A 15665-nucleotide genomic window follows, 5' to 3' on the forward strand; every position below is an offset into this window, starting at 1 on the left:
GGTGCTAATTCTGCCCGGTAGGTCTGGATTATGCGCAGGAAGGCATGCGTGTCAAAGGGAAATTTTGCGAGGGTAAAGACAGCCAGATAGGAGGATGAATTAAACAGATAACGGCAGGCAGACGGAGTGAGGAAGTCGTGTCAAGCAAAACGCCTCACCAATGTTGGTCATTTTCTCTCTCTCTCTTCTTCCCCCCCTCCTTAAGCATGACAGAAAACTATCTAAATGAATAAAAAAGTGATGAAATGACTTTGGTGCCGTGGACTTTCTGCTCTTTGACTTCCCATCTGGATTAGTGCAGGCTGAATGGAGTCTGTTTCTTTTGTAAGAACCAACACATGAGTCTGTATGAATGTTTCTCTCTCTTTGACACACACACACACACACACACACACACACACACACACACACACACACACACACACACACACACACACACACTGGTCTTGATAAGAGCCATCTGAATTTGCATGGCAAATTATGTCCTGTACGACCACTTGAGCTGCCCAGATGGACGGCTCAACACCAAGGGGAGAAGGTTGTGACAAATAAATTTCATCTGATTATTTACCTTTGCTTGATTCAAACCGATATGACAGGATGGACTGCCGGCCTAATACAAAATATTTCCTTCTGTTCATATATTGAATTTCACAGTTTGATTTGTCTGAAATAGACATTTTTACATTGCAAAAGCAGTTAAATTTAACAACCTATCATATCATATCTATCTAAAAATGTGTTATTCTGAATCACTACCATCACCAAATAAATTTGCATAGACAATCCTGAACAAATGGATTTGGAAAAAACAAAATAAAAAAATAAACACACCATCCATGAAAGTTTATGTGTTTAAAGGATTATGAAAAATGAAAATACAATTAGCATTTTCTTTAAACTAGGTTTGGGGTGCATTCCTTTGCTGAAAAATAAAAGCATCTTAAACCAGGCGAATCTCATTTGCTGGTCTGTGGCTTGGAAACCAGCTGAAGACCATTGGCCAGTTTCAGAGACCACATTAAACTAGCTTAAAGATCAGAAATAAACTTGGGCTGGTTTCATTTTTTCAGCTGATTCTTTCAGTGATTTTCTTATTATTGTATTGTGTTCGAAGTATCTAGTGTCAGTATAGAAAGAGAAGATGGAGAAAACACAAAAACGTTGTCCCAGGCCTCGTGAATTTAAAGACCCTGACTACACTGTCAGTGAGCAACTTATTTGACAAGTATCAGAATGGTGCGACAGATGCTCTAATAGCATCTTTAATGTAAACTTCAGAGGAAGAAATGAGGTTAGAGTCGAAAAGTTTGTCAGTTCAAACTTTCCATTTCAATAAATCAACTCACCACTCAATTCAATTAGGCTGTTGGCTTCATCACTCAAAAATGCTCGCATGAGGCCTTTTTCTTGTATTAAATAGTTAGTCAAAAACAAGTGGTGGTAATTATTGCTGTTTAATACTCTATTGTTATCATCATCAATAAAAAAATATTTTATTTATTAAAATATTTGTCCTAAAAACATGTACTGATTTTAACTAGAATTTTACTTTTAATTCCTGCATGAAATATTTTGAATCTCCTTGATAACATTATAGCTGTTTGGTTGAAATAATGTTTCCTCTAAAATAAATATATATATATATATATATATATTAAGCTGTTTCAGATAAAATACACAAAACATCTGGATAACAACTACAGTTGAGCCTTAATGCCAGCTAACGAGGTGTATTAAGCCATATATAGTGGTGAGGTCATTCTGAGTGCGGTCAGTAGGGGGCAGTCGTGTCTCACTGTGATAGACTGAGTGAACGAGAACAGCTGTAAACACAGCACTATAATGTGTCCTTACTTCATTACTGATGACTGACAGCATTTGCTCCAGCACAAGAAACTCTAATTACTGTTAATTGTCATTTTTGGAGCCAGACCCATGAAATTCCAGAGGATCTCTCTCCTACTACAGAAGGGCATGTTACAGACAAGGCCAGCAATTTTCCCAATATGACTTTTATACACATAAGACGACTTGATTGACTCGACTGCCTTTAATTTTTCCATTGACTTTTGTCTTTTAGAGGTGTCTGTGAGGAAGGCGTCTGACTGTGAAGTCTTCATCAATCATCTTGCACCTCAGACCTGTCACGGCCTGCTCAGCTTTGCAGGGTCTCGTACCGCTGCCCTTCTGAAAGTGCGTTCACACCAACAATGGTTTAATCACTGGATGATGGCAAGCTGTTGTGCTGGTGGTTGCAAGTAAGCATTCCCACTAGATTACACTGTCCAACACAACCAGGAGATGAATAACATGAGATCCACAGTCTTCATTTCCATTAGTATCTGTGAATGTTTTCCAGTCACTTTGTCTCTGCAAATGAGTGAACGCCCCTTGATTCACTCAGTCCACTGTTTTAAGGTGATTAAACACAATAAGAGCTGTTTTTCCTGACAGGAAGCTCCCAGTACAGCCAATAAACAAGAGCTTTGAATATTGAAACATCCACAGATACACCTTTTCCAATGAAATGGTGCCATTGATCAGCCAGTCTTGTTTACTAGTCTTATAAGAACATATTCTACTATTCAAAGTAATTTAATTCAGTGTCTAGTGTCATGCTTGTGATGCTACGGTCATAAGTGAAAAAATATATATATATTACCAGAACCTTGTGTTTTTTGGAAAAAGTAAAAATGCACAATGTTTTCTGGGTCAGGGTTAGGGGATAGAATACAGTTTGTACAGAATAAAAATCATTATGTCTATAAGTCCCCATAAAACATGGAGACCCAATGTGTGTGTGGGTGTAGAAAAATTTACATTTTCTAGATTGTTCTACTGGAGCATCAGCCACAGAAATTTTGATGAGCTTTATTTTGCAGTTTGATAGATGGGATGCACAAAAAGAGAAGACTTTATCTTGGGGGAAATCCCTCTCTCTAGAGAGAGAGACTTTAAAAGTTGACAATTCTGACATGTTTACGTGTAAATGCCAGCGTGGGGTTTTCTGACAGCTGCTTCTGTTCCTTCAAAAGAAAAAACACAGTCTGTACTGTATAAACCTCACAGGAACTTAATTCAGCTGCTTTTTGTCACGACAGCAAAAAAGAAAAAAAATCTAAAGAAAAAGACCATCTGTTCCCAATCAAACATATTCTGATATGACTAGCAAACCCAGCTAAAAGCAGTGTTTTGCAGTGGTAGCTAGTTTGTTGCTGGTTCAAGATGGTCTACTAGCTGGTAGCCCAGTTAGTTGACCACCTAAACTGTTGCCAAATTCATTTCAAACTGATTTTAGCTGGATATTCCAGTATGGCTAGATTCAACTTGTGTCACCTCTGATGTGCCACCTCTGATGATTTTCATGATCTGACAATTTCTGAGCATTTACACAAGTCCCTGACCACACATCTGAGTTCAGACCCGATGAGAGCGGGGACACTCTTGTTCTCCAGCGATGGGGAGTGACAAAACTATTTTTTTCAGATATAACAGAACTCATTTCAGAGTGAGGCAGTGTTAATGAGACGCCCTTTTGATGTGGAAATCCTGTTGGCACGGGGAAGACGCTGATACCGTCTCCGCTGTCATCCTCAGGTGCAGCAGCTCTCCCTATTGGACACCGGCAGTTTATCTCTTAGTCGCCACACGAGGCTTCTTGAAAGGACGAAGACGGCAATTACGCAGACTTGTGACCCAATTAAAAATATTCAAAAGAATACGGAGCCACTCCAGTCAGCAAAACAAAGAGTCTTTTTAGTTGGAGTTTACGCCTCATGTAATGGCCTCTCATCGCTCAAAGAATTAATGGCTGATTTGACACACCCTGGAGACACTTAGTAACATAAAACGAATCTGTAAGCAGGAAATGGAGCTAGAAATTAATGCTTGTCAAAAAGTCCTATAGGAAAATGTACAGAATTTGAATCATAATATGCAACCAATAATATTATTTGCTTTCCAACTGGAAGCAAATTATAATCCTCAAAGAATTCAATAAAATAATAGTAAATAAAAAAACGCACATATAGTATCTATATATCTCCACTGTAAAAAAAAGTTTAGTTAACGTAAAATGTTAACTGTTAAATGTGATAGGTTGCCTTATTTTTTAAGTTAAGGTCCCATGACATGGATTATTTTATTATTTTATAATGTTTCCTGGGGTGCCCTTATAATGTTAGTATGTTTTTAAAATCAAAAATTGTAATAATTTAGAAATAAAAGGCATTTTTCCTAGCCTGATTTTAGTCTCTGATTTGAACACTCTGTTTGAAGGGGCGTGTCTGCTATGAGACTTCAGTGTAAACGCCCACTGCTGTGATTGGCTGACATGCTTGCATATGAAATAGCTAGCATTACATGTGGAACTCTCTCGAATACTTTTACTATTACAGCTATTATACGTTTTTACTATTACCGCTATCGAGATTAACGAATCGTGAGTATTTAGATCTATTCCCATCACATAAAAGGTTGCAGTGATGAGCATTGAGCAGATGACAGCCTGTTGATCACGTGAATGAAGATCTTATCATTGCAACGCAGTTTCTGTACTCTCACTAATGATTTCACCAATGCAAACATGAGGTAAGTACAGTAAGAGCTTTGTGGTGCAGCATAACAGCGTCATTGACAATGAGTTTTGGCAAGTGTCCAGATAGTGTCCTGTTTTCGGTCGAAGTCCATAGTAATCGATTGTCGAGTTCACGCACGTGATCATAGGTAACTAAACCTATGCGTGTGAACTCGACAATCGATTACTATGGACTTCGACCGAAAACAGGAAGAAAATACAGGTATGTGCGCTGGCTGAAATAACATCATTTTTATTAATATCTTTCACATCTACTGCAGTCAGATTCACCCGTGATCACTCTGAAGGAATCACTCACATTAGCTGTGCACTTGTAATGACACATCAAGGATGTTAAGAGGCTAAAAGCTGGTTTAAAACTTGCCCCATTGAAGTCAACAGGGTGCAAATTTAAAAAAAGAGGATAACATGGTGTAGGCAACACCGATTTTTGTCATTGTTCTCTGTATTGACAGCAAAAATGAGCTCAATGTTAAAATTGACCGGAGTTCTCCTTTAAAGTCAACTTAAATACTTTTGTTCATCTAATGAGTAACAGGTAGTCTTTTGAAGTTAAAATGTCTTGTCAAGGGCAACCAAAAAAAACAAGTTGAGCCAACTTGAAAAAATAAGGTAACCTGTCACGCTCAACTTTTTAAGTTAACTCAACTAATTCATTCCAGTTAGTCAACTTAAAAACTTGTGTTAACAGGTAGTGTTTTGAACTTAAATCTTGTCAAGGCAACTACAGAATGTATAGCATTTAGCAATGGAAGCAGCAACAATTCTTGTTTTTCAAAGATACTTGATATGAACATTATGTGCCTCTTAAAACTAGAGACAAACATTTAACTGTATAATATCTTTAATCTACTAGGCTTGATTTAGGACAGTTAGTGGAGCTATACGAGTTTTAAAAACTTGAGATATGGCCAGGAATGGGCAGTTTATCGTATTGGGAAACTAATTTTCCTATTGGGAGCAACATTATTGTTCAAAAGTTTGGGGTTGGTAAGGTTATTAAATGTCTCTAATGCTCAGCAAGGTTGCATTTATTTGATAAAAAAAGAAGAAGAAAAAAATAGTAATATTGTGAAATATTATTACAAATTAAAATAGCACTTTTCTATTAGAATATTTTTTTTTAATGTAATTTATTCCTTTGATAGCAAAGCAAAATTTTCAGCAGAAATATTTCCGTCTTCAGAGTCACATGATCCTTCAGAAATCATTCTAATATGTTGATTTGCAGCACAAAAAACACTTATTATTATTATTCAATGCTGAAAACAGTTTGTGCTGCTTTATATTTGTGGAAAACGTGATACATTTTTTCAGGATTTGTAGAACAGCATTGAAATAAAAATATTTTGTAACAATGTAAAAGTCTTTACTGTCACTTGTGATCTATTTAATGTGTCCTTGCTGAATAAAAGTATTAATTTCTTTTAACTCCTCACCCTTAACTTTTGAACAGTAGTGTACTTGTCATAAAATATCTAGCTTTCTTGTGTTCTGATGGAACAACATAATAAAATTCCCATTATTATGATCAGTTCCAAATTACAATATAAGTTCCAATAGGAATTTTATTTTATACACATACTTTTAAGCCAGTAACTGCAGATAATAAAAGTATATTGTAGAAAATTCCACAGATTATTCCAGCCTGCAAAGCTGTAAAAAAAAAAAAAAAAGTATGCAGGATTTGTATTGCACAGATATCACATAATCTTAAGCAGAAGTGTTTAATACATCTTCAGCATCTTTAATTTAAACCAGCAGCACTTATGATTTAAGATCAGTAATAAAACTTGTGTGATACGGATATTAACTTAAGCCCTGACTTAATATCCACAACATTTAATTCACTGTGTCCTAAGTAATTGGATTGCATGTACACCGTCTTGCACTCAATAGGTTGAGCATCTATTAATCAAAGCGTAATTGTGCACATTTCCCAGATAAATGGCGCTGCTTCACGTCCAGTCATGTACAAATGAGTCAATCCGGACATATTCATTTCTTATCTAGCTGAACTCATTCGAGTCGCATAATGGCGATAAATAATAGAGGTAGGAGTTTATGAAACGGGATATTCTGAGAAGGAAGGAGAGCCGTGCAGAAGGGATCTCTGAGGAACTGCGATCATGTCCTTGCTAAATGACTCCAATAGCAAGTAGAACAAGGCCAGAAAATGTGACTATTTCTTACTTACACTGAAATTCAATAGCTTCAGCAAGCTTAACTACGGACATAAACTGCAACTAGCTTAAATACCCATGCAATTGGAGCTGTACGTGGTTGTGTAAATATTTAATGAGTGCTTATGTGGGCTGTATATTATGGGCAGCTAAGATTTTTCAGGACTAAACAGAGAAAGTGTAGTCAAGACTTGCTCTTTTCAGCTCTGACAAAAGACACAGTAAATGTAAACAGTACGGGAGCAAATATTTGCTCTTACAATGATTCAATTGAAATCTTTACTAAAGAAAATCATAAATGTGGTCCCATTTGGTTCAATATAACTGGGAGAATTTAGTATTTTCAAAAAAATTAGACTAATACACTAAAATAGCTGCACAAATATAAAATGGGTTTTAGGTTAAAATTCAGATGTACAATTTAGAATGTAAACAGAAAAATGTATTTTGAAAAGAGAAAAGAAAAAATATTCCAATTATGCAGCAATAACATGAATTTTCAGGTTTTGCACAAACTGGAGTTTATGTCAGTTTATGACTAAATGCTAAGAAATTCTGAATTATTAATATTATTAATTCTGGAATATTAGTATTTCCCATATATATTGAAAAAAATCATATGAGAAAAATATGAGTTGATAAATTAATGTTAAAATATAAATATATTAATAACTAAGAATGTATATTTTATTGGAATGCAAATGTGTTTACATAATATGCATAATTCATACATATACTGAAATACAATGAAATTTAGAAATATTATATTTTCATATATTTTCTTCTGGATTTAATAGTATTTTATGAAATATTAATATTATATAAATATCAAATAAACAGTCTGATAATATAATTTTAGACTATCAAATCAGATATTATTTGTGTATAATGAATACAAATTTAGTATACAGGTATGACTTGATCCATTCATTACTGTCCCGTAAAAATCAAATCAATGGTGAAGTGTTTAATTTATGTGCCACTAGCATAACCAAACTTAATTGCTAAAATAATGATTGTTTTCATTGTGTATTGCTTATCGGGATGATAAAACGAACAGAGTCATCATGTGTTAATACATGCTACAGTCTACAGTCTGTACGCTTTTCAGGAAAATCAACCTCTGAATCGCTTAAAGTAAGAGAAAGTATTTTAACATCCAAAAAAAAAACACAATTCACATTTATATCTGCCTCTGGCTCTCATCATTAGGATGGAGCTGGTATATGTGCCTCACACACACACTCACTCTCTCTCGGCTGATGACTCACCAGAACTGCTTCCACTTCTCTTCTTCAAAGACATCCTCTGGGATCGGATCGATCAGCACCAGGTCAGACACTTGCCTGAAGAGACAGGGAGAGAGCAAAAAGACCACACAGAAGATGTTTCATGAGCACAGATGAGACCTCACACACACCGTGAGGAGAAATGAACAGTGTCTATCGATTGAGATGGATGGGCTCAGAGCCGCAGCAGGGACACTTGGGCGCTACAGGGCTGACACAGCTGAATCTATGGGTTGTAAAGCTGCACATCAGAGCAGATGAAACGTTAAATCTGTCAGATGGAGGGTGGAGGGTCGGGTGAGTGTGTGCCGAAAGGTCGGCCCCATTCTGCCCTCATGGACCTTTTGGTCATGGTAGGTTTAAATGCCTGGAAGCAAGGGCGTAACTTTGGGTCTACCATTGGGGGGGTTAAACTCGCGGCATATTTAATTTATTTATTGAATAATTTTCTTGTGTAAAAGGTCATTTGCCGTTCCTGTTTTAGAAATACATTGTGATACTTTTACTGATTTAGGCTACTTAACGTAAATGCAGCTGTTCACTTGACTATTTATGCCATAATGACACAGTAGTTAAATTAAGTGTTTAAGCACTAGCCAGCAGTGGCAGCTTCCACTTAATTGATTTTTTGTGTGTTCAATATCTTATAAAAAAAAAAAAAAAAAGAACTTAAAGATTAATCAATTGCATCACTGTATTGGCACCTACATGCAGCAAATGTATTATGCACAATTCAACTCTCAATATTACAATATAGGGTGGCACACTGGAGTGCAGCTTGCACCTTTATTCTGAACAGATTTCACATATTGGTGGGCATCACCAAAACTCACCATCCACTAACAAAATCTTTAAGTTTATCTGTTAAAATGTATTTTATTAACATCACATTTTAAAAACTTAACATCAACTAACTAACTAATTTGTGAAATTTTGAATAAAAAGAAATAAAAGCAGATCATCAGTCATTCATTCAGCGCTATTGTGGCTGCGGTGTGACAAGCAATGAATGACGCGTCTCCATGGGAACCATAAAGTGATAGCCTAGCTACTACGATCAATAACGGTCGCCTTGAAAAACTTTTAAACTTACGTGTAAAAAGGTTAAGCAAGGCTTACATTTAAATGTGTCTTTGTTTTGTTTTGAGTGTATGGTCAATAAATAAAGGAATTAAAAAGATGGGCACAAAACCTGTTTGTCGCGCCCCATTTGTCATGTCTCTATTCCCCCCCAGCAGTGGGCTGCGCACGCGCCCGCGCCCCCGCCTCACACTTTGAGAAACGCACCTCCGTTTGGTCAGGATTTTTCCTCTTTTTGGCTGGTGTCGACCATAGACTGTAAAAAATGGTGTCGACCAACAATGAAAAATCGTTATCTGGCTGCCTTTCAGTGTCCTTTTTCATCTTTCCATCCGTTAGCATGCACCGTCAGCTTTCTCCAACCATTCATCCCAGCGACTGCGCAAAATAGTGAACAAACAAACTTGGTCGAGAAAGCGGGTTGGGTAATACCAAGTGGTCGGCGGTGCGGTGGGCGGGGGGTACATTACAGATTATTTAAAATATGATACTATCTTTCTTGCTGGCAAATGAAATTAAGAAAACGAACAAAAGTATTCATTCGGAATATTTCATATTTATTTTAATCTGAATGATGTGATGATATTGGGGGGGTTATATTAGCTGGATCAGATTTTTGGGGGGGTCATAACCCCCGTAACCCCCGTGCAAATTACGCGCATGCCTGGAAGAAAAACCCTAAACAACCAATGTATTCTACATACTGAACATGCATTCTGTAGTGGTAACAAACTTCCTGACATGTTCAGATATAACTGACTTGATTGTTTCCAAACAGAATGATGTGACTTACGTGTCATGGATGTGGCTGTAGAACCTGCCATTGAGTGTGCCCAGCTCAGAGCCAATCAGAATGAAGGGTGTGGCTATATCTGCAGCCTTGACCAATCGATGAAGGTCATCCACCATCCTGAGGGATAAACAAGGAGAGATGCAGGTCAGGAATGAGCGCAGGTTTGTGTGAGTGAAGTCTAGACATGACTCATCTGACAGTTCATTAATCACCAGGACACATTATGACACACATGTCCGTTCACCTCCAGACGGGACGCCCACTGTCCCAGACTCCTGCACAGATTTTAAAGCGGTCAGTGATGTTACGTCAAGGACAACCTGACCTCAAACCATAGGCTGACACACTAAACTAATAAGCACGGTGTACCATGAGACACTAATGGGTTTTATTTCTGACATCCTCATTAACTAAAAGGCCATGAAGATTCATTTTGCGCTGAATGACTTACTGCCGTGTGTCTTTGGTATGAAATTGGACGAGAAAAACTAGAGACTGACCGACATTTTCAGATTGCTATCAGTACAGATTCCTTTTATGTTTAATTGTCTGATAAATAATATACAGATCTAATATTTAATATTTGTTTTATTTCTGTTTTTGGATAATGATAATAGTAATAATTATTATTATTAATTATTCTGATTATAGCAATTATAACTCTAACAACAATTATTATGTATGTATTTGTTTTTATTATTATTATAACAATTATAATTATTATATCAATTATAACAATAGCAATTATTACTTATTAGTAGTTATTACCGTATTATTGCTGTTGTTTTTTGCAATTTTGTTTATGAGAAGATTGTTTTTCAATCAAATGATTACAAATTTATTTCATGTTTGTTTTGGGCTACATCTAATCATTAAGTACACATTTTTGGTGTTAAGTTCAAATTAAGTTGAAAAGTGTTATTCATTATGAAAATGTTAAGTATGGTAGTATGCATGGTCAATAAGTCCAAGAACAAACTCATGTCCTTCTCAAAAAAGGAAACTTAGCATTTACTATTGGCTTTCCTTCAACAGCAAATCAAATCAGGTTCCAAAGGAAAAAGTTTCAATAAAGAACAAAATGGACGACCATCAAAACATTTTCGCTCCCAGCTTATTGAACTTTAGTCAAATTGATATCTTGCCTTGAAGCTTGCCGTCCGCCTGCTTCTAGAGGCCAGACAGAAGAGAAAAAAGACCTCTTATAACCAACTCCCCTGTCCTCTCTCTACACATTACTTCAATGCAGTGATTCCAGGGGCCTGTGCCTTGATTTGTAGGGATTACAGGATTGATTTGAGTTGACAAAACCAAACCAATCCAACCAGGCTTTGTTGGTACCATGATGCTGATCATCAACTTTCTCCATCAACTCGGGCTTTGATCCTGAGTTTAGGAGTTTAGGTGTGACATCAGTAGCGAACAGCCAATCACATGCTGAGAAAGAGTGAAACTGCGATTCATTTCTCGCGAGAGAAGCAGCGCGGTTCACTTCTCTCTTCTGCAGAATATTACGAGATTAAAAAAAATATTAGAAATTTAAACAAATTTAGACAGCAAGAACAAAATAGCTGTCCATGAAAGAGGACAACTAAAAGAAAAAGTCTTGCTATATCAGTGCAAGTAAAAGTTGTGAAGTTAATTTATACAGTTGATAAAGGTATAGAGAGAATTGAACTTTTAAGCTCACATGTAGTCATTTTATAGCTTAATATTAATATTGATTCTAAAGCATATTTATATTAACTTTATACATTTATTCCTTCAAACTGTGCGTAAAAATAATTGATAAACTAAAATCATATGTGTGATCGATTAATAAATAGAGTAGAAACAGGTGGAGTGACTTTATCCTTTACTCACAGCTGATTGGTCAAATTTCGGTTTGGTGATGAACAATGCTATAAGCCAAACCACTTTCATGGTGCCTAAAACCCAAGGTTGGCGTAAACTAAACTGAAACATACCTGGCTAGCCACCTAAACCGGCTTCATGGTATAGGCCCCAGATGTAAGATGAAAAAAAAAACCTAAAGGCAGGACGTCTTGTTGCCAGAGGACAAGGACAAAGACATCTCTCTCCAACAGCGTTGATTGAATAGTATAGCAGGTCATTGTCAAGGACATGAGACGCACAGATACCCACTTGTGGATTAAAAATGTTCATGTGTTTCAGGGATGTTTCTTTGTTTTCAGATTTACAGCACAATATAACCATACAATATTTCTATACTGTGGATAAGTACACTACCATTCTTTTTTAAAAGAAATGTATACTTTTGATCTATTCAATGCATCATTGCTGAATAAAAGTGAGAGTAAAGACATGTATAATGTTACAAAAGATTTATACTTCAAATAAATGCTGTTCTTTTTGACTTTCTATTTAGCAAACATCAGCGGTAGTGTGTATGTGTATGTATATATATATATATATATATATATATATATATACACAGTATATTAGGCTCAAGTGTCAATATTTGACCACTGTTACAGAATAAAAATTTTATAGTGGTCAATTTCTTGAATTGTGTCAGGAGGTCATCTTTCATTTTATGAACCATGGTGGAGGAACAAATAGTTTCCCATGAGCTATCATTCATCTTATTAAATTTCAATGCCAATGAAGTTATTTGAAAACAATACAGTGGACATCTTATGGTACTGTTACACCCACAATGTTGAAAAACTTCAGACTAAGACACTTTCATACCTTCCAGTGGTTGATATTCCCCACACTTTCTCGGTGCCTGTAGTTTCATTCTGCAGAGTTCTCCGGCTAAAACCTAGGCCGACCCTGTCATAGGTGCACACCTGAGAAACAACAGATCATCAAGTGTCATAAAAACGAGAGCAGGAGAAACCTCAACTGTCACTCAACATTAATTTATAAATTCTTTAAGAAACTTAATCTACAAATACAGTGTGCATTAAAAGCACTGCAAATTTTACAAAGTCACAATTTCGCCATCATAATCATCAGTTCATCTTTATCATCAAGCATTGCAAATGTTTGTAATGCAGTCACTGTAAAGCAGGCTATCAGCAGGAATCTCCAGCACTCCACAACTGTAGTTTTGTGATGAGAAATGACAGCACGTCACCTCACTGCCTTACTAGAGTAATACAGGAGCACATGCAATGAAAGCTGAAATCATTTAACTTTGTGGGAGATGAAGAAAAATCAATAATGTCTTTATGGCCTCTTTGGACTCAAATCAATGAAAACTCTGGTGCTGCCTTGTTTATTTAATGTTGTACATGAGAGCAGTGAAAGGCTTTCTCTTATCATCTTGTTAATGAAAGAGATTGCATTAGATCATTCAGAATACACCGTATAAGTGTAAAAAACTAACATAAAGTACTGTACAGTACAACGATCCATTCAATTCGCATATGAATTTCTTAATTATTGAATCAGTCAAATCAATTGGCAAATCATACACAAGAGTCTTTGGGTCTAATTCACATAAGAATTTGAAAACTATGAACATTCTCACAAACAAATCATGATACTCCAATAATTTTCATACTAAAGTTTATAAAAAAATTTAGAAACAACTGAAATCACAAAAACTGTACGCAAAAAATCCCATACTCTGGGAGGCCTTATAAATGTGTTATGATTAAATTTTATACACAACGAAACTCTTAAATATCTGTTATCATATACAGTGAAAGAGTAAGAAAAGCTGCATTATAGCTTGAGCTGCGAGTTTTTCTGTATGACAATCTAGATATGCATATGTAAGCCAGTCAGGGGCGTCACTAGACCCTTTTTACTGGGGCACAAACCCCAGTGAAATACTGTTGTGCCCCAGTAAAATATTACTGATAAATCCTTGTCTGACGATCGTGGAGATTAACGTATACCAACCTGAAAATCATTTTGACAATATCTCTGTCATGACAACTCTCTGAGTGTTTGGCATGGTAATGGATATGACAATGTTGATATGTTTGGTCTTGGTGGAATAGATCTGCTACGCTACAGCTGCTGCAGAGCAAGTACGGGACTTGCTATTGCCAATACACGAAACGCTGCTGAGAGCAAATAAGACATGCTGCTTCTGTACAATATAGCATACATGAAATACCCGTAGCAGATCTATACAGGTGGGGCTGGGGAAGAGGGAAGGTCTCTGAAAGTGCGCTGCAACTGTTACAACTGTTACAAACTGTTCCACTATTCATTTCCTTCTCTCTGGGCCTCGAGTGAGTTAACGTAGTGTTTTTGCGCAGCGCGTCACACACATGACCAGCGTCGGCCAATAGTGAGCCTACGTGGTGACGTGCAACACTGACGCGCTGCGCAAAAACACTACGTTAACTCACTAGAGGCCCAGAGAGAAGGAAATGAATAGTGGAATAAAGTCGTTATTTTTGGGGGTTTTTAGCGTGCAAAAAGTATTCTTGTCACTTGATAAACTTAAGATTAAGCCACTGTGGTCACTTGGACTATATTAACGATCTCTTTAATAACTTTTCTGGGCCAGCAAGTTTCAGTCCCTTAGAAGCCTATGGAGGAGTGATCAGCTCTCAGATTTAATAAAAAATATCTTAATTTGTGTTCCGAAGATGAACGAAGGTCTTACGGGGTTGGAACAACATGAGGGTGAGTAATAACTGACAGAATTTTCATTTTTGGGTGAACTATCCCTTTAAGTTTTCAAATGTCCAGTATTCATGTTGGCAGTTAGTTTAAACTGACCTTTGTTGATAATGAAAGACTCTCTTGCACATGGTACCAAATATCTGAAGACATTCCTGCTGGAGCATCAAGAACAACTGAAACACAAATGAAACATCACTTACACTGTGCACAACTGACAATATAAAGATCAGATCTTTCATTTTTAGATTAACTATTTGTATAACCTACCAACTGGTCTTCCATACCCTTTGCAAAACAGATGGATCTTTTGGCCGAGGCCGATATCAATCAGCTGGGCACCTGCGAATATAAAGAAATAGTAAAACAATGAGCTGAAAACTTATGTTCCCACACTGCACATGATCCTAAAGTCTTCCTGAAGAGAAGAGGAGGTCTCACCTGTGGGTGACAGCGCCTGCCCCTCTCTCTGCAGTGAGGCGTAGTTCAGGAAAGCTGGAGTGAAGATGATGAAGAGCAGAAGCTTCGTCCAGAAGGACACAACAGCCCAGCAGCTCCTCTGAGAGACAGTCACATCTGGAACACCGGAGTCCTCTGATGTCTGTGGGTGGGCAGTTCACATGACATGAAGTGGTGACATTGTCCAGGGACAGAGTTACTCCCTCTAAAACAACTTTTTTTAATCCCAAATGTGTTTTATGCTGCAACCAGTACACTGAAAAATCATACAGAGCAGCGTATTTCCGAAACAAATGGTACAATAAGATGGTATCAAATACAATACCATTATTTTTTTAGTTGCAACACAGCGGTAGTATTCACAGTGTACTTCAAAATAATACAACATGGTAACGTTAATACCAAAGTACAGACACATGCCGTTACTATGGCACCCTGTTCATGGGGATCCATCACCTTCTTTCTATCAGGTTTGACCCTGTCCTCATCTTCTCGTCCGTTTGTCTTTCTGCGCAACATATTCTGATAGTTTTTCACTCATATGAAAGATAGCAGATGATATTATATTTGTATGAATGAGCGTCAAATACAGCAGGAAGACACTTCCGCATCGACGGTGACCCATGAGGAGCTAAATGCGTTTCGTT

General features: G+C 36.8%; 1 protein-coding gene across 2 annotated transcripts in view; it reads right to left on the bottom strand.

The window, feature by feature from the left end:
- Positions 1-15665, bottom strand: part of LOC308704905 (uncharacterized protein) — a 25576-nt gene extending 9911 nt beyond the window's left edge. For both annotated transcript variants that reach the window (XM_081389584.1, XM_081389583.1), the window contains exons 1-7: positions 15475-15665; positions 15001-15160; positions 14830-14901; positions 14659-14735; positions 12661-12761; positions 9946-10062; positions 8055-8129 (exon numbers count right to left, since the gene is read on the bottom strand). In XM_081389584.1, the coding sequence (XP_081245710.1) occupies positions 8055-8129; positions 9946-10062; positions 12661-12761; positions 14659-14735; positions 14830-14901; positions 15001-15160; positions 15475-15537 (665 nt within the window). In that variant the 5' untranslated portion in view covers positions 15538-15665. The remainder of the gene's footprint in view (positions 1-8054; positions 8130-9945; positions 10063-12660; positions 12762-14658; positions 14736-14829; positions 14902-15000; positions 15161-15474) is intronic.

Source organism: Scardinius erythrophthalmus, assembly GCF_964197995.2.
Source record: "Scardinius erythrophthalmus genome assembly, chromosome: 16".
In the NCBI taxonomy this organism is placed as follows: domain Eukaryota; kingdom Metazoa; phylum Chordata; class Actinopteri; order Cypriniformes; family Leuciscidae; genus Scardinius; species Scardinius erythrophthalmus.